Source organism: Mauremys mutica, chromosome 11 (assembly GCF_020497125.1).
Source record: "Mauremys mutica isolate MM-2020 ecotype Southern chromosome 11, ASM2049712v1, whole genome shotgun sequence".
Classification (NCBI taxonomy): domain Eukaryota; kingdom Metazoa; phylum Chordata; order Testudines; family Geoemydidae; genus Mauremys; species Mauremys mutica.
In genome coordinates, this window is record NC_059082.1 from 801081 (window position 1) to 818715 (window position 17635).

Here is a 17635-nt window from a genome sequence, read left to right on the forward strand (position 1 = left end):
GCGGGGCCGGGCCGGGCCGGGCTGCGGGAGCCCCCGGCGCTCGGGGCGGGGCCATGGCTGGGGGCGGGGCCATGGCTGGGGGCGGGGTCAGGCGGGGCGGGGTCATGGCTGGGGCGGGGCCTGTGCAAGGCGGGGCCATGGCTGGGGGCGGGGTCATGGCTGGGGCGGGGCCTGTGCAAGGCGGGGCCATGGCTGGGGGCGGGGCCATGGCTGGGGCGGGGCCTGTGCAAGGCGGGGCCATGGCTGGGGCGGGGCGGGGCCGGGCCGGGCCGCGCTGCGGGAGCCCCCGGCGCTCGGGGCGGGGCCATGGCTGGGGGCGGGGTCAGGCGGGCGGGGCCATGGCTGGGGGCGGGGTCAGGCGGGGCGGGGCCATGGCTGGGGGCGGGGTCAGGCGGGGCGGGGCCATGGCTGGGGCGGGGCGGTGGCCCGCCGGGGCTATTTTCGGGGCAGCCCGAACCAACCCGCTAATCGCATTAGCAGCCTCCCCGCGCGGTGCGATCCCGGCCCGCAGCCCCCCCCCCGCTCCTGTTCACTGAAGGCCCAGAGGGGCCGGGGCCAGGGCCAGGATCGGGCCCCGGACACAGCAGGAGCCACCCAAGCCCGCCCGGGCCCGGGCCCCGCTGCTGGGCCCCCTGCGGCCGAGCCCGGCTCACCCCGTGCCCGGGGCAGCTCCCGGGAGCCCTGGCCGGGCAGCTGAGGGCTTAGCGCCGCCAGGCTGCAGGGGGCTTATGCTGATCAGCCTGGCAAAGGCAGGAGCAGGATTAGAGCCGGGCAGGGACCCAGCCGCAGCCTCTCCGGGTCGCTGCGAGCTGGGCTGTGAGTCTGCGGGGGGCGCCCGCGGGAATGATCGGCCCGCAGCCAGACGACCCCTCTCCCAGGGCCGAAGCCCAGGAGCCTCCGGAGATGTCGCAGGTGGGGAAGGAGGCGGCGGAGAGCCAGCGTGCCGACCCGCCGGCCTCCGCTGAACCCGCAGCGAGCCAAGCCGCCCCGGGGCTGGAGCGGAGCCCTTGTCTGGGGAGGGGGGTCACGTTCCTCCTGCCCCACACTACAGTGGAGGCCCCCCTGCCCCAGGAGGAGGAGCAGCAATTCTACCAGGCGCTGGAGCGTGTGCTGGGGCCAAAGCAAGGCCGCTTCGGGAAGCTGTTCGCTGCCGCTGGCTGGGCAGATATCACGGGTGAGTGAGTCAGCAGGACTAGGGGGAGGGAAGGTAGGAAGGGGTGACTGGAAAACAAGACCCCAGAGCCACTTTTGGGGAAGCTCCCATCTGCCCCCCATCCTCTCAACTGCACAACTCCTGAGCTACTCTTGAGAGCAAGGCGAAGAGCTGCCGGGCTCCCGGAGCACCCACACTGGCATTGGATTGCAGTGCAGCATGGGGACATGGCACTGCTGGATGAGGGGTCTCTGGCCGGCCAGCTGTGCCTGGCACAGTGCCATTCGGCTAGCCAGTCTGGGGCAGCATGGCTTGGATGAGCCTTCTGCTGGGTGCACAGACACCAAGTGTTGCACATGGGGCATTTTCGGCCCCTTCAGAGCTGCTGAATAGCACGCTGGGCAGAGGGGGTGGGGCCCTGAACTCCAGCAGCTGAGCTTCAGTGGCACTGAGCCAGTTTCCAGGCCACAAAATTGCTGCTAAGAGAAACATGCGTATAAAACGGTGCAGGCTGGGGGGCAGGGCATGGGGCTGGGACTCAGGAGAACTGGGTTCTAATTCTGGCTGAGCCGCTGGGTGACCTTGGGCAAATTGCTTCCCCTCTCCTGGCCTGTCTCTCCTCACAGCCTGGCTCTGCCTGGTGTAAATAGACTGTGGACTCTGGGGCAGGGCCCATCTCTCCTGGTGCCTATGCAGCGCCCAGCCCTGCGGGGCACCAATCTGGAGGCTATCGTAATACGCATAATAAAGCACAGCGGCCCTTAGGGAAGTGCAGTCACCTCCTTGAGGTCCCCCGTCGCTGACCAATGCTGCAGAGCCAAGAGCAGAAGCACTAAAACAAGGGGTCTGAAATGAAGGAGTCTCCTGAGGGGATGGGGAGCGAGAGTGAGGAGTGCCCCTGGCCGGAGTGGGAAGAACGGGTCCCTCTCTGCCCAGTGGAGCCCCTCAAGCCCTGCGGCAGGGGCTCCTGCTCCCCTGGGCTGATTCCCCTCTCCCTGTTTGCTTCCCCAAGAGGACAGATTCCTGAGGAAGTTGCTGGTGAGAGAAGGCCAAGGAGAGGCCAGCAGACCCCAGCCGGGCCAGGAGGTGACTGTGAAGCTGCTGGGAGTCCTGGAGGATGGCAGCCTGGTGGAGAAGGACCCGAAGCTGACTTTCATTCTGGAGCAGGGGGACGTCATACAGGTCTGGTCTCCTCCTGCACCCTAAGGACAGAGTCACCATCGAGGCTGGATGGCTTGGTGTCCCTGGAGGTTGGCATTTGCCAGTTTTGAAATGCCCGACTCCAGCCATAGGCATCAGTGGCCATGTTCTTCTGATCCCATCTTGCTATTGCAAAGAAACAGACTGTAAAACCTACACAACACACTTGTGCTCCCCCTGCTGGCTGAGCAAGGCAGTAACAAAACCTCTTCCTGGCTGTTCTGGCCCCTTACAGAGCTGGGGCATAAACAGAGGCAAATAAGCTCCTGGAGGTAATTCCCAGCGCCTGGGTTCAGCCCATGGGAAGGGCTGACTGGCTGGAAAGCTGCCCAGGGGGCCAGTCCACCCAGTGAGAATCACAGATCCACAGGGTAACAAGGGCCCATCTGCAAGAGTCACCCAGTCTAACCTCCTGCCAAGTGCAGGATTTGTTGGGTCTAAAAATCCTTCCTGGGCCCTTCCAGTCCCTGGAGCCAGCGTGCCCACAGGCGTGTAACCCAGGCATTTATGGTGCATGCCTAAGTGTCAACTGAAGCAGCAGCCAACTGCAGGCTCTAGAATCCTATTAAAACACCCACACGCACACAAGTCTGCAATGGGTCCCAGTCCGTAGTAACTGAACCTGGAAAGGAGGGAGCGAGACAGTTGGGGGGTTGCACAGGATCCAGCCTGACACAGTGGCTTGCAGGCCCCACCGAGGTCTTGTTCTTGTGATCACTTGCTAAAAGCTGTGTACAGGGATGAAAATGGAGCCAGTCCCTGCCCCACCTAGATGCAAGATGTACTAGAATGCCCAGAGGGGATATGCACTTTGGGGTGGCTCTTGCTTCCTACCAGCAGCCCCATGGTAAATGTGAGAGATCCACAAGGCAAAGTCAGAGCTGAGGAGGAGAGAGACAAAAGCCCAACAGCTGCTCCTCAGGGTGCCCCTGCCCTGTGGGCTCCCCTGATTGGGAGTCCCCCTCAGGCACAGGGACTGACTACCTTTTGGTGTTTGCTGCAGAGCCAAGCATGTTACTGGTGTGTAACACATGCCATGACAACGGGGGGGCTGACTCATCTGCCCCCCAGGCTGTGTTAATGCCATAGGTCCCATGTCACAGTTTGGGGTGCAATTCAGACTAGTCTGAGGTTCTCTCAGCACTTGTCCTGTAACCCTGAGGGCCTTAAAACACTCTGCTGCTGTAGCTGCCTGTCTTGACTCTCCCAGCCAGCAGACAAGCCCACACAGGGTGTCTGTGACTTGAGCAGCCCTGGGTCAGCAATCCCTGACTCCAGCACCTGGTTTGTTACACCCCACATGCTCAGGTCTCCACCAGCCTTGGTGACTGTTCACCAAGTGTCCCACCACACCCCAGTCCCAAGTTTTCCCAAAACCATCTGCCCTGATGTGTCCAGTCTCTCCGGGAACGTTCAGAGGAGCAATAAGCTCCATTGCTCCTTTAAAGAGACAAAAACACAACTCCAGTTAAGGCAACAAGCTGCTAACAATCACTTCACTTCAAACCCAGCACGGGGCTGGTTTAGATTAAAAGTAAAGTACATTTATTAACAAAAGTGAGAGATCTACCTATCTCATAGAGCTGGAAGGGATCTTGAAAGGTCATTGAGTCCAGCCCCCTGCCTTCACCAGCAGGACCAAGTACTGATTTTGCCCCAGATCCCTAAGTGGCCCCCTCAAGGATTAAACTCACAACCCTGGGTTTAGCAGGCCAGTGCTCAAACCACTGCGCGATCCCTCTGCAAGGCTCTTATGTGAGTTCAAGTACAAGGGATAAAGCCAATGTGATTACAAGCAGATTCCAGTAAAATACACTCTCTGGTGGCCTAGACTTAACCAGCTACAGCCTTGGTTCAAGGTAGATTTCTTACTAATCTTTTTCTTTCCAGCCATGGCCAACTGTCCCTCAGTCACCTTCCACAGACATATAAGGGACTGGTTTCCCTTGGCTTCCTAGATGAAAGACCCTTGCCTAAGCACCTTTTTCACCTATATTCAGTTCCTAGAGACTCCAACCCCCTTGGCTGAAGGACTCATCTTTCTCAGCTTGCAGAGTGCTAGCCCCTTGTGTCTGGCCAGTGATGGATGCCAAGATGGCTTCTTTTCTCTCCCCAAACTCACTGCTTTGTTCCCAGACTTAGATGACCAGAGGCTGGTCTTCCCTGCTGTGTACTTCCCATCCCATTGAGCCGTATATAACTGGGGCTTCCGTTGTTTCTGGTCACACCTTGTTTGACGTCATTGGGAGACAGCCTGTTTTCTCTATGTTTGGTCACAGACTATAAAGCAGAATATCCGTGAGCATCCACAGTTCCTCATACAGTGTTAACAGAGATACCTTACAAAAATGGTAATCACCAGTGTGTCAGCGGCTTTCATACTCGATACATGTGTATAACACAATAATATTGTACACAATCTGCTGATTCAACTACTTACACCCTGGCTGTAGAGTCCCGTAAACCACTGCTGTGCACTGTCACATAAGATGTCAGGCTGGTTCCTGCCCTGCCCGCTGGTGATAGTTGCCTTCTTACCTCCTCCCCTTGGTAGCCAGATGGCTCTGTTGACCTTGGATTATAAATGCACCTTCATTCTCCCTGCCTGACGCCAAGGCTGGTCAGCCAAGCAAATACACTGCAGTGTCTGGGGCAGACTGGGCATGTGCATGGCTGAGAACACAAGTCTAGCACATACGTAACCGTTTGTACCCCCCCGGGACAGACATCACACAATATTAATGAGCAGCGAGTTATTCGCTTCCCACTGATCGCTCACATGCCACCTTTGGGGATATACATGACAAACATGTGGGGTGTAGTGACAAGTGTTGCTGCCAGAACACCCCCCCCAAGGGACCTCTGGCTTACACCCTGCTCGCACACCTATCCTGCAGCATTGCTGCTCCCGCCCCCCACCCTGCTTGTGGCTCAGCCAATACCTCAAAGCCTGTGAGGACAGCTACAGAAAATGATTCTTGCCAAGAAGCCCCTCTGGGTCTGGCTAGAATCTACACCTCTTGGGGCAAGGTGGGGGCAGGGGAAGTAGATGAGACTTCCCATCCCATCCTGACCCCAGGGTTCCTCAGAGGAGAGAGACTCCCAGTTTCACGTCTGCCCAGAGGCAAGTCCCCACTCAGGAGGAAGAGAACCCCATATCCATCCCAAGCTCTGCTACTGGTCCAGGGCCCAGCAGCTCAGCTGCAATTCAGAACCCAATCTGACCCTTCCACCCTTCTCTACCACACCCCCTTGCTGTTCCACCCATGTATCCACAGCAGGAAGGGAACAGATGCCACAAGAATGGGGCCCTGTGGGGCAGATTCCTCCCCTGACTCTGGCATGCAACAGCAACGGAAAGGAGTAGAGACCCTAGTCTCACTCCCTAAAGAATGCCCAGCACCAGGAGCCAGCCACCTTCCTTCAATGCCAGGGGACAGACGGTGGAACTCAGCGTAGGCACTGCTGAGCTCTAACTTCTCTGCAGCATGCTGGGCCAAGGGAAGCCCCCATGCAGTGCAATGGGTGCATGTCTTGGGGCAGGAATAAACCACTCTACCCTGTCCTCCTCTCTACAGGCTCTGGAGCTCGGTGTCCAGTCCATGCAGCTAGGAGAGGTGTCCTTCCTGCTCACCAGCTTCCTGTATGCTTACGGTCACCTAGGCAGGTAGGCTGTGGTTGATCCTTTCCCTGCTCTGGGCTTAGAGCAGCGAGGTGCTGCCCACCCCTCACTGTTCCTTTGGCAAAAGGAACAAAGTGTAATCCTGGTGCTGGTTGCCTGGAGGGTCCTGTCGTCCTGGCCCAGCTGTCCCTAGTAAAATCACAACTATCCGCACTGTTTGTGATTCTGGGGTTCCAGAAGCCAAGGGGTTCTGCACCCCGACTCCCAGAGTGCAGGAGCCCAGGGAAGGGTGTACTGGGGAAAGGCAAAAATCTCCCTCCCTCCCTCCAGGGACCCTGATATCCCGTCAGATGCCTCATTACTGTATGAGGTGACCCTGCTGCAGATCCGGGAGAGCCCTGATCTGCGGCTCCTGCCACCCTCTGCGCGAATCAGCCTCAGCAAGCAGAAGAGGGAGCGAGGGAACTTCCACTTTGAACGGGAGGAGTACCAGCGGGCCATGCGATCCTACCAGCTGGCCCTGGGCATCCTGGACTCACCTGGTGCAGGTAAAATAAGAGGCCACCTGGGCTTGGGGCACATGAGTTGAGTGGAGGGGAAACTGGAGGGGGTCTGGGATGAGCAGGGAAGAGGGTCAGAGATAAGAGGCTGGCACAGGATTGGGGTTGCACGTTCTCCTTTCCCTAGCAGCTCTGAGTGAGCTGCAGAGCACACTGGTCCCAGCTGGCGTTGACCGCATTGTTGTTGGGCTCATTCCCAGTCCCTCCAGGCCCCGAGGAGGAAGAGGAGCTGCAAGAGCATCGAGTGAAATGTCTTAATAACTGTGCGGCTGCCCAGCTGAAGCTGCAGCTGTTTGAGGAGGTGCTGGCATCATGCAATGCAGTGCTGCACATCGACCCCGACAACGTGAAGGCCCTCTACAGGAAAGGCAAGGTACAGCCCAGCCCCACACCAAGGGAACCCAGCAGACTGGGGCACAGACCGGGCGACGAGGGGAAAGGCTGCTAGGAGATGGAGGGGAGGGAGACTAGAAGCATTGGAGCTGCAGGTTCCAGGATGAGATCTCGCCAGTCAGGCTCTCTCTCTCTCCAACTGCTCTGAGTCTGGGCTGGAGACCCCTACACCAGCGGTTCCCAAACGTTTGTATTGGTGACCCCTTTCACAATGCAAGCCTCTGAGTGCCACCCCCGTATACTATACGTTAACACTTCTTTCTATTTAACACTTATAAATGCAGGCGGCGAGGCGGGCCTTGGCAGTGGAGGCTGACAGCTCACGACCGCCTGAGGGGTCACACACCCCAGGCTTAGCGCCCCTGCCTTACCCCAAAGGGACTGTTAGAGCTAGAGAGAAGGGGGCAGGGGGGAACGGGCAGCAGGAGAGAAGGAAGAAGAGCCAAGAGGAAAGTACTGGGAGTTAGTAACCAAATGGCTCTTCCTCTGGCTGTATCTGAGGCTCTCTCCATGTGAGCCCTTCCCCCTTATCACTGCGTCCCATCCCCCACAGCGCTATGCCGCCTGAGCTGCTTCCCATCTTTTCTTTACTGTCTCCTCTGTCTCACAGCTGCTGTCAGAACAAGGTGAGGACCAGGCAGCCATGCATATCCTAAAGAGAGCCCTCCAGCTAGAGCCCACCACAAAGGTAAAGAGCAGAGCAACGGCCCCACTCCAGGGGCGAATTCCCGAATTATCCACTCTCCCTGGAGCGGATGGGCAGCGAGGAGCCGTCTCACCTTGCACTGCCGCCAAGCAGCACATTTACAGGGGTAGCCAGTATCCTGCTTATTTCACGCAGGGATCCCCAAGTGTTGTTCCCCCCCACAGGGCCAGGGGGCAGTGACCTACCCACGGTCATACAGGTCAATGGCAGAACAGGAAATAGAGGCCAGGAGCCCTGACTAACCAGGAGTGAACTACTAAAGCTGCTGGCATATAAAAGGGTTCCTATTGTACAACCCTTTCTTTAAAATCCTATTATAAAAAAGGGTTGAGAGACAGGAGGAATGACAGTTGCAGGACCAAAAGCCCCCTCTCCATGCTCCAGAAGGAAGCAGGTGGAGCCCTCCAGGGTTAACGACCTGCTGTCCTCTTTTGGTCTCTTCCAGGCAATTCACGCTGAGCTCTCAAAGCTAGCGAAGCGTCAGAAAGGGCCGCCGGAACGCCCTGCCCCCACAGGTGTGGACGACCTGGTGCAGCCAGCAGCATGCCAGAGTGCATGGGTATGTAGGCTTGGCCCAACCAGGATGCTGGTGCTGCTCCGGCACAAGAACTCTGCCTCCCCATTACTGTCACTGGTCGCAGTTATGCCTGCGTCTGCATCCAAAGCCTGTTCACCTAGGGCCCTGCCTTGTTAACCTGGACCTGCCCAACCTGTGACTCCCGTCATCCTGGCCCAAGGGCCCAAGTTTGACCAGACTGATTCATTCCCAGCTGGAAGGCTCAGGTAGAGGCTGTGTCACCTCTTCTTGGGTGGAGACACTTCCTCGTTGCCCATGAACAGGAGACCATGGTCTACACACGGGGGTCGCCTGCTGGTTTTGGTGTATGTGAGCAGAACGCTGGCAGGTGGATGCTAGCACTGCGGAAAGGAGCCGCGGGGCCTCTTATAATTCCCTATGCTCTCCCCAGGGCTGACGCTGATGGTGCAGAACCCAGGTCCTCACTGTTGGGGGACTGGGAGGTGGTGTCTGATCCAGTGGCAAGAGGCCAAGGCCTGGGTAGAGGAACCCAGGACTTCGCCGCTCCACCAGGTTCCAACCCAGGGCCAAATGGTAGTTAAAAAATGTGCAGCATACACCTGCTCCCTGGGCCACTTCCTGTCCAGGCGTCCTCTGCTGTGCCATCGGTGCCCTCTTACGTTCTCCCTGGAGTCCTCTCAGGTCCCTTCCAGAGGGTCTTCCTCTCTCCATCATGGCTCATCAATGCCATCCATCCTCTGCGGTGGCTTGGCAGCAGGGCCTGGGCCCGGCCACCCGGCGCCCAGCAGCTTCTCGGCAGTAGCCTGCTACACACAACTGTCCCTCAGACTGAGCTGAGCTGCCCCCTTTGAGCTCAGCCTCCACCGAGAGCATGTCCAGCAGGGGCAGCTGGGCAGAACTGTCTGGGCCCAGGGCTGGTCCTTAGCCCTTATCAGTGTGGGGCTTGCACACCCGTCCCCATCACATCCATTCACAAGGTCCCTGCCTAGCTAGGGCCCATGCAGACACTCCCAGCCCCATCTGGCATTGTGCAGGGATGGGCTGGAAGGCTGCAGAGACTCACACCTTCTCGTCAACTGTCTGTGATGAGCCACTCTCTTACCACTTCAAAAGTTATTTTTCCTCACTTGGTATCCTGCTGTTCATTGATTTATCTCACTAGACTTACCTCACACTTGGTAAAGCAACCCCCATCCTTTCATGTATTTATACCTGCGCCTGTATTTTTCACTTCATGCATCCGATGAAGTGCGCTCTAATCCACGAAAGCTTATGCCCAAATAAATTTGTTAGTCTCTAAGGTGCCACAAGGACTCCTCGTTGTTTTAACCCAGCAATGAAACCCAGAAACTAAGGCAGGAACAAGTAGCCTGGCTGGCAGTCAGGTTGTGGGGAGGGAGATGAATCAGAGCCTTCCTTGGCCCGCCTCTATCATCTCAAAGCTCTTGACACACAACTACCACCTTAGCTACGCCCTCTCCCTACGAGACAGGTCAGCATCACTGTCCCTGAATCACAAGTAGTGAGACCACAGCCCACTCAGATGGCCTGTGGAGTCAGAAATGGAAAGAGAACCTCCATCTCAAGTACAGGGGCTGTGCTCTCCTCCCAAGACAAGGAGCTTGGTGACCCCTGCCCAGGGCCGGCTTTAGCAAGTGTGGGGCCCGATTTGTACTCACCCGGCAGCGCTCCGGGTCTTCGGCGGCACTTTGGCAGCAGGTTCTTCACTCACTCCGGGTCTTCAGTGGCACTCAAGGACCCACCGCCGAAGACCGGAGCGAGTGAAGGACCTGCCACCAAAATGCTGCTGAAGACCCCAAGAGTGCCGCCGGATGAGTAAAAATTAAAAAGGTGCCGGCACGGGGCCTGATTCAGGGGAATCGGCCTAAAGCCGGCCCTGCCCCTGCCCATGGCCCCAGGCTGCCTTGTGGGGATCTTGCCGTGCAGGTGGCTGTTGTGAAGCTCATTCTCTCCATCTCTCTCTTCTCCTCTTGCAGATGGACCCCAATGGCCCACAGCCGTTTAAGGACACTAGCTGAGTTGCCTCCTGTCTTTTCCAGATCACCCCCTGGAAGCTGCTTTTTGGTGCTGTGGCCGTGGCTCTGGGCAGCACGGTGACCTCCATCTTCCTGACAACACGGAGCTGAGACTAGCCAAGGACACGAGGGATGCAGGGGGGTTACAGCCCCTCCCACAGCAAAGGGGGGACCAGGTGCGAGTCCTGGGTTGTCCAGCACAGGACACAGGCCACGTTCCCAGTGAAGCCAGGATCACCAGCTGACAGGACTTTAGCAGTGACCTGTGTGTTTTTGTAAATAAACGTGGCTGTTGTTTAGCCAGCGCCCTGCAGCCAGGCCTGATCTCAGCACGGGGATTGGGGCATGCAGAGGGCTGGACCCAGGCCCCACCCCCCACCCCCGAGCACCTGGATCTCCCCACCACCCCCAACCCAGCACCCCCAGAGCGCCTGGATCTCCCCACCACCCCCAACCCAGCACCCCCAGAGCGCCTGGACCCCCCCAACCCCCAACCCAACACCCCCAGAGCACCTGGACCCCCCAACCCAGCACCCCCAGAGCGCCTGGATCTCCCCACCACCCCCAACCCAGCACCCCCAGAGCGCCTGGATCTCCCCACCACCCCCAACCCAGCACCCCCAGAGCGCCTGGACCCCCCCAACCCCCAACCCAACACCCCCAGAGCACCTGGACCCCCCAACCCAGCACCCCCAGAGCGCCTGGATCTCCCCACCACCCCCAACCCAGCACCCCCAGAGTGCCTGGACCCCCCACCCCCCAACCCAACACCCCCAGAGCGCCTGGACCCCCCAACCCCCAACCCAACACCCCCAGAGCACCTGGACCCCCCAACCCGGCACCCCCAGAGCACCTGGACCTCAACCCCGCCCCTTTCCGTAGCCAATCATAAACCGACTCACAAGCCCGCCCCTCACAGCCTTGAGCCAATGAGGAGCCTCCAGGGGGTGGGTCTATGTGGCGGTTGGGCAGCTTGAGGCCTCGGTGACGCAATCCGCGGGCCAATGGGGAGCGGCGCTGGGTGGAGCCCGGGACGTGGCCGCCGAGCGGACGCAGCCGAGCGGAGCCATGACCCGTAGGTGCCGGGCGGCCCCGGCTTGGCCCTGGTGTGGGGCGGGGCAGCCCGGGGGGAGGTTTCTGGGGAGCAGGGGGGTGTGGGGCTGGGCTGCTCGGGGGGGGGGAGGTTTCTGGGGAACAGGGGGGTGTGGGGCTGGGCTGCCCAGGGCTCGGGGGCGGGAGGTTTCTGGGGAGCAGGGGAACCCAGAGGGTTATGTGGGGAACAGGGGGGTGTGGGGCTGGGCTGCCCAGGGCTGTCTGTGAGGAGCTGGGGGGGAGGTTTCTGGGGAACAGGGGGGTGTGGGGCTGGGCTGCCCAGGGCTGTCTGTGAGGAGCTGGGGGGGAGGTTTCTGGGGACCAGGGGGGTGTGGGGCTGGGCTGCCCAGGGCTGTCTGTGAGGAGCTGGGGGGGAGTTTTCTGGGGACCGGGGGGGACAGGGGCTGGGCTGCCCAGGGCTGTGTGTGAGGAGTGAGGGGGAGGTTTCTGGGGAACAGGGGGGTGTGGGGCTGGGCTGCCCAGGGCTCGGGGGCGGGAGGTTTCTGGGGAGCAGGGGAACCCAGAGGGTTATGTGGGGAACAGGGGGGGGTGGGGCTGGGCTGCCCAGGGCTGTCTGTGCGGAGCGGGGGGGGAGGTTTCTGGGGAACAGGGGGGTGTGGGGCTGGGCTGCCCAGGGCTGTCTGTGAGGAGTGAGGGGGAGGTTTCTGGGGAGCAGGGGAGCCCAGAGGGTTATGTGCGGAGCGGGGGGGGGCGGAGTAGGCAGCCCCACTTGTGAGAGCCGGAGGCTGTGGCCTAGGGGGTCGAAGGGATCAGTCTCTCAGTGCTGGCTGAAAGGTTGCTTCAAGAGCCTGGATTTTGCACCCGGCCCATTGGAAGCAGCGCCAGCTCCCTCTGCTAGCAGGCTGGCAATGCCAGAGCGCGGCAGGGCTTCTAGGTGGAGCACTTTGCGCACCGGCACAAGTTACTGTTCTCAGCACCCCTGCTCCAGCGGCTGCTGCCTCGGCTGTTGAATGAACTGGGCTCTTCAGGGCACACACCCAGCCCCCCCCCTCCCCCCCAAGTCAGGCTCCTTAACCTTGAACAGCCCTTCCCTGAGGCTCCATGGGGACCATCCGCTTAGAGTGCCATGCTGCTGCCCCTTGGATACTGACACGTTTGTTCTTCAAGACAGGTGGTCAAGTGACCATTCTCTGAACTGACAGCTGTGCCAGTAACCCAGCCTGAGCGCTGGCACCGGGGGACCTCCCACTAACGTCTCATCTCAGGCTTGTGCTCCTTGCTTCCAGAAGTACCTCAGACGGGAGGGCAGCTGGTGTCTGATGGGGCTGGGTCATGGGGCCTTATCTCGTCCAGGGTGCAGCGAGTCAGTCTTCTGCTGGTGTCGTTGCAGGCGGTAACCAGCGTGAACTGGCCCGTCAGAAGAACATGAAGAAGCAGACTGACACGGGCAAGGGGAAGCGGCGCGATGACGGCCTGTCGGCTGCTGCCCGGAAGCAGAGGTAACTATCCATGATGAGAAGAAGAGGCAAGAGGCTGGCTTTGTTCTCTCCACCTCCTGGCCAGTGACTCTGGAACACAGCGTCTGACTGAACCAGGCCCTAGGTTCCTGATTGGGGCTGCAGCCCCATGTTCCCTGCAGCAACTCCACCTGCCAGAGCTGCTTCTGGAGGGCACTTAGGAAGTGGGGTCTTGGTGCCCTTCTAAGAGGGAGGTTCATGCTCAAAGGGCCCTGGGCCCCTGCATGCTGTGTCAGTCCATGGTGTAGCCATGGAAGTACCATCCTCTGCTGGGACCCAGGGCTGGCATGGGGGTCACAGCCCAGCATTCTCACCTGCAGTGTGTATAGAGCTGGGCCCCGGGCAGAACATCCTGCCATTCAGCTTTCTCTGAAATAACAATGAATGAGTGTCCTGCCTCCCCGTCTTCTCGTTTCCCCTCCCTCCTGCACTCGGGGATGCTGTCTCTTTCCTCAGTCAGATTTCTCTGGCATGCTCAGTAACTTGCTCTCCCTGTCCTCCAGCAGCATGTACCCCCCACCTGTGTGCCCCAGTTTCTTCTTACTGCTTTGAGAAGACCCTGTTGTATCCCCACCTCCCTCAACTAGTTGTGTCCTGCCCACCCACCCACCGTTTCCAAATTCAGTTCTCCTGAATCTGAAGTTTGGGGGCCCTGGATCTGCCACTCCTGCTCTGGCCAGTAGTTCCCTCATATGCTGTAATAATAATAGGAGATACACCAATCTCCTAGAACTGGAAGGGACCTTGAAAGGTCAGTGAGTCCAGCCCCCTGCCTTCACTAGCAGGACCAAGTACTGATTTTTGCCCCAGATCCCTAAGCAGCCCCCTCAAGGATTGAACTCACAAGCCTGGGTTTAGCAGGCCAGTGCTCAAACCACTGAGCGATCCCTCCCCCCTGAAATCCTCTGCCTATTGCTTTTGCTATCAGAAAACCTGAGCTGCTTTCCCTGCCCCCAGCAGACACCGCTACTCTCTCCTGGCCCACCAGCTAACAGGCTCCTTCTCTCCCACTAGAGACTCTGAGATAATGCAGCAGAAGCAGAAAAAGGCCAGTGAGAAGAAGGAACAACCAAAATAACGTGTGGGGAACTTGGTCTGGCCCAGGAGAAGTGAGGCAGCATCCCTGCCCTTCACCTTTGTGATTGCCCTGCCCTCCTCTCCAGCCCACCACAGCCTTCTGGCCCTCTTGCTGGTAGAATGCAAAGCGTGTAGCCCGCCGGGATTGCCCGCGCCTGATGTACGTTCTCCCCACTCTACAATGTGCAGCCAGTGTTGGCCCAGAGGGGTGGCCTGGCGCTGTGTAGCCAAGCAGCTGCAGGAGCCCCTCCCCCTTCTTATTCACATCGGACCCACTTCCATGTATTAAAGTAGCTTTTGGATTCCTCAGGGGTGCTGGATTATTTGTCGGTGTTCGTGGCCCTGCAGAGCCTCCTCCTTGAAGTGCCATTCCCTCCCTGCTCGCCTCATACAGGGGAGCCGGGAAGGGCCCAAGCTGAAAGCATGGCCCTGGACCTAGCTAGCACCAAGGCAGAGCTTAGGGGAATCTCTCACAGGAAGGGCAGGGGAAGCCACAGGCTAAATCCTTAAAGGCCAATGCACTGGCCGTGCCAGAGGTTGACCCCATTTTCTCCTCCACCTCCCCCAGAACTGTCAACAGGCAGTGAGGCTGTTTCTTTGGCACCCAGTGGTCAAAGCTGGGTCCCAGCCCAGAGAAATGGGGGAGGCAGTGGTGGAGCCAGGGGAGAGGGTGCAGAGCAGGCTTGGGTGGTTTCTTTGTTTTTTGGGGAGGGCGGGGGATGTGCCTGAGAGGCAGCAGGCTCAGACCACCTCTCCCCTTGCTGGCTGCTTCCCTGGGCATGGACCCTCACTTTGAGCTGTAGGCCAGGCTGACCCTAGCCCTCTGGGGTGGAGCAAGCTGGCTGGTGCCAGGTGCTTATGGAGGAGGTGGCACTACATCCCAGGTCATGCATAAGCAGGGAAGCAACAGTTTAGGTCCTATTGCCCCAAGCACTCAAAGGCAGGGGGCCAGGTGTAGGCCCAGGAAGGAGAAAGGAGGCCTATGGGCAGGTGAGCTGAGAGCCCCCCATCACTTACAGGGGAGGGGACAGTCTCCACGCAGCCAGAGGGAGATTACACAAATAATGTATTGTTAAAGAGCCGAGGCCCCAGGAGAGGCCAGAACAAGCCTGACGCCAATTTCTCTCCTCCCCCATGCTGTAAGGCAAAGTAGCTGCTAAGATACCAAAGCAACCCAACCAGATCCCTGCAGCCAGCAAAGGGTTAAACATGGAGATGGGTCTGCCTGGGGCAGCAGAGTGATGTCCCACTTCAGCTCCGGATCTCAGAGCCAAACTGGGGGCAGGAGTGGTCCAATAAGAACTAACTTCTGGGAGTGAGGACCAAGCTTTTGAGCTATGCAAGCTCTTCCTCTCGTCCCTATGGAGCTCGAAAGCTTGTCACTCTTACCCCCAGAAGTCGGTCCAAGAAGAGAGATTATTTCCCCCCCTTATCTATCTTTAATATCCTGGGACTGACATGGCAACAGCGACATCTGCATTAAACTCAGAATACAGTTCCCAGAGCTGCTCCAGGCAGGAACTAGCCACGCCTTGCATGCCCAGGCTCTCGAGCAGGGCAAGTACCACCCCTCCGCAGGAGTGGGCATTTGAGCTGATGCGCCTATTTTCTGGCCCAGGGTGATCTCAGCTTGCAGACCAGCCCCATTCCATGGGGTGCCTTGCCCAAGCGACAGCAGGGCACTGTCTGCCTCCTTTGGTTGAAGGAGCCACAGGCTCAACCCTTCTCTTCTGCGCTAAGTCCCACAGCAGCTCGCGTGAGGTGCCTGCCTGGCAGGGGCACTCAGGTCAATTAAGGGTCTGCTAGCATCTTCACTTGGCTCCACAGTCTTCTTCACCTCCCTGGGGAGCCAATAGGCACAGATGTTACCAGCAGGCAGCCTCCTCCCGCTGGCTGGAAGAGGGGCCCTGTGAACAAACCCTCATCTCCCAAGCACCTCCCAGCAGGGGCAAAGGACATTCCCCCCTTAGGGAGGGGGATGGTGCACACACTTATCTCTTCCCCCTGGGCTGAGAGTGGCTGGGCCTCTGGGTGGAGAGGGCTTTTGAGTGGCGAGCAAGGTACTCCTCTGCAGCCAACGGTCTCCCACCCTGAAGGCCGAGGGAAGGGGCTGCACCCACTCCTAGTGCTGGGCTCTCACCTGGCCAGGTGCAGCACAGCCTCCACCACATTGGTGCCAGCCTTGGCGCTGGTCTCACAGAACAGCGAGTTGTGTGCCTGAGAATACAGGAAATAAATGGTTACTTACAGTAACTGGGGTTCTTTGAGATGTGCTGCAGATGGAAATTCCACTTAAGGTGTGCACACCCAGCATGCCAGAGCCTTTTGCCTAGCAGTACCGGTAGAGGGGTGGTGCTTGTGGCTGTGGCCTCTCCATTGGCTACAGGAGGCAGCAGCCTCAGTTCCTTCCCACTGAAAGCCCATGAGAGGAGACTCTGATGCAGAGGGGGTAGAGGGTGGGTCATGGAATACACAGCTGCATCCCATCATGAAGAACCAATTACAGTAAGTAACCGTTTCTTCTTTGAGTAGATGCAGACACATATTCCACCTCGGTGACTCTCAAGCATTATACCAATCTGGAGGTGAGGCTTGGAGTCTATTGCAATGGGGATCTGAGGCTGGTGTCCGCTCTGGAAGATGCGGTAATAGCATAATGGTCTGTAAACGTATGTATGGATCACCTGCAAATATCCAGTATGGAACAGTCACTGAGGAATGCTATAGCGCCCTCAAGGAGTGAGCCCGTATCCGCTGAGGAGGTGCAGCCAAAGCTATTTCATATGCAGTCTTGATACAGGATAAAACAGAGACCCACCCTTGGATAAAAGCTTTGGGTGTGGTCACATTACTGTGTGTGTCCTTGGAGAATTGAGTGTAAGGCGGCTCAGCCATTAGAGCCTGCAACTCATGCATCCTTGCAGATGGGATGGATCAGGAATGGGGTTTTCTGAGACAGGAAGCAAGGGGTGTGACGGGGGGGGGGCAAGTCTCAAACCAGAGGATGTGAGTGGAGAAGCCCTTTCAGAAATCTCATCACCATGGCATTGGAAAAAACTGACTTCCCTTGAATAGGGGGATGAAATGCTGATATTGCTGCCAAGTGCACTCTCAGGGAATTGAGCGTAAGGTTCCATTTTTGAAGATGTAGCAGGGACTCCAAGACGTCCTGGATGGAAGCCCCTGTTGCTTGGGTCCTGCACTCCAAAGACCACCCCGAGAACCTCTTCCACTTCGCTAAGTAGGCCATCCCAGTGCTGTTGAGTAGGCCTGATGGGACAGCTGCTGAGCACTGCTCTTCCTCTTCCTTTTGCCATGTAGCAGCCATTCCGTCAGGTGCAGGGAACTAATCGCAGGATGGAGGGTTTGGCCATGGTTCTGAGTGAGCAGGTTGGGATGGAGAGGAAGCAGTATGGGAGACTGGACTGACAGAGCAAGGAAGTCTGGGAACCAGCACTGTTTCAGCCACGCTGGAGCAATGAGGATGAGCGTGGCCTGATCCACCTAGAGCTTGTGGATGAACTGAGGAATGACTGGAGTAGGGGGAAAGGCCCACAGAAGAGCCAACTGCCAGCTGCAGTGGAAGGCATTGGAGAGGGAGCCTGGAGGCTCCCGGGGAGCAGAATAGGTGACACTTTGTTTTCCCTCGTCACAAACAGGTCAATTGTGGGGATGCCCCACGTTGCAAAGATGACTTGGAGGACATTCACGTTCAGGGACTGCTCATGGCTCAGGGAGAAAACCCTGCCTAGCTGGTCCACGAGATGATTTTTCACCTGC

The 17635-nt window shown here is 58.5% G+C and overlaps 2 protein-coding genes across 4 annotated transcripts; both read left to right on the forward strand.

Moving 5' to 3' along the window:
* Positions 1-476: 476 nt before the first annotated feature.
* Positions 477-10512, forward strand: LOC123344762 (peptidyl-prolyl cis-trans isomerase FKBP8-like). Of its 2 annotated transcripts, none has more exons than XM_044981248.1 (8): positions 477-1174; positions 2166-2335; positions 5932-6020; positions 6306-6523; positions 6736-6908; positions 7539-7616; positions 8080-8193; positions 10233-10512. In XM_044981248.1, the coding sequence occupies exons 1-8, from the start codon at positions 844-846 to the stop codon at positions 10317-10319; spliced, it is 1260 nt and encodes a 419-aa protein (XP_044837183.1). In that variant the 5' UTR covers positions 477-843; the 3' UTR covers positions 10320-10512. The 2 variants fall into 2 exon arrangements, with proteins under 2 accessions (XP_044837183.1, XP_044837184.1); XM_044981249.1 differs by having other exon boundaries at positions 481-1174; positions 10170-10512.
* Positions 10513-11152: 640 nt separating this feature from the next.
* On the forward strand, positions 11153-14160 carry SERF2 (small EDRK-rich factor 2). Of its 2 annotated transcripts, none has more exons than XM_044980282.1 (3): positions 11153-11283; positions 12652-12760; positions 13793-14160. In XM_044980282.1, exons 1-3 carry the CDS (start codon positions 11277-11279, stop codon positions 13854-13856), a joined length of 180 nt encoding a protein of 59 aa, XP_044836217.1. In that variant the 5' UTR covers positions 11153-11276; the 3' UTR covers positions 13857-14160. The 2 variants fall into 2 exon arrangements, with proteins under 2 accessions (XP_044836217.1, XP_044836218.1); XM_044980283.1 differs by lacking the exon at positions 11153-11283 and adding an exon at positions 12450-12526.
* The last annotated feature ends 3475 nt before the right edge of the window (positions 14161-17635 follow it).

What these genes read in the sequence shown, in the direction of transcription:
- LOC123344762 (XM_044981248.1), top strand. Translation starts at nt 844, where the DNA reads ATGATCGGCCCGCAGCCAGACGACCCCTCTCCCAGGGCCGAAGCCCAG. An exon ending in CCTGGACTCACCTGGTGCAG is followed by an intron (nt 6,524 to 6,735) that starts GTAAAATAAGAG and finishes GCTCATTCCCAG; the next exon opens with TCCCTCCAGGCCCCGAGGAG. An exon ending in CAGCATGCCAGAGTGCATGG is followed by an intron (nt 8,194 to 10,232) that starts GTATGTAGGCTT and finishes TGTCTTTTCCAG; the next exon opens with ATCACCCCCTGGAAGCTGCT.
- SERF2 (XM_044980282.1), top strand. An exon ending in GCTGCTGCCCGGAAGCAGAG is followed by an intron (nt 12,761 to 13,792) that starts GTAACTATCCAT and finishes CTCTCCCACTAG; the next exon opens with AGACTCTGAGATAATGCAGC.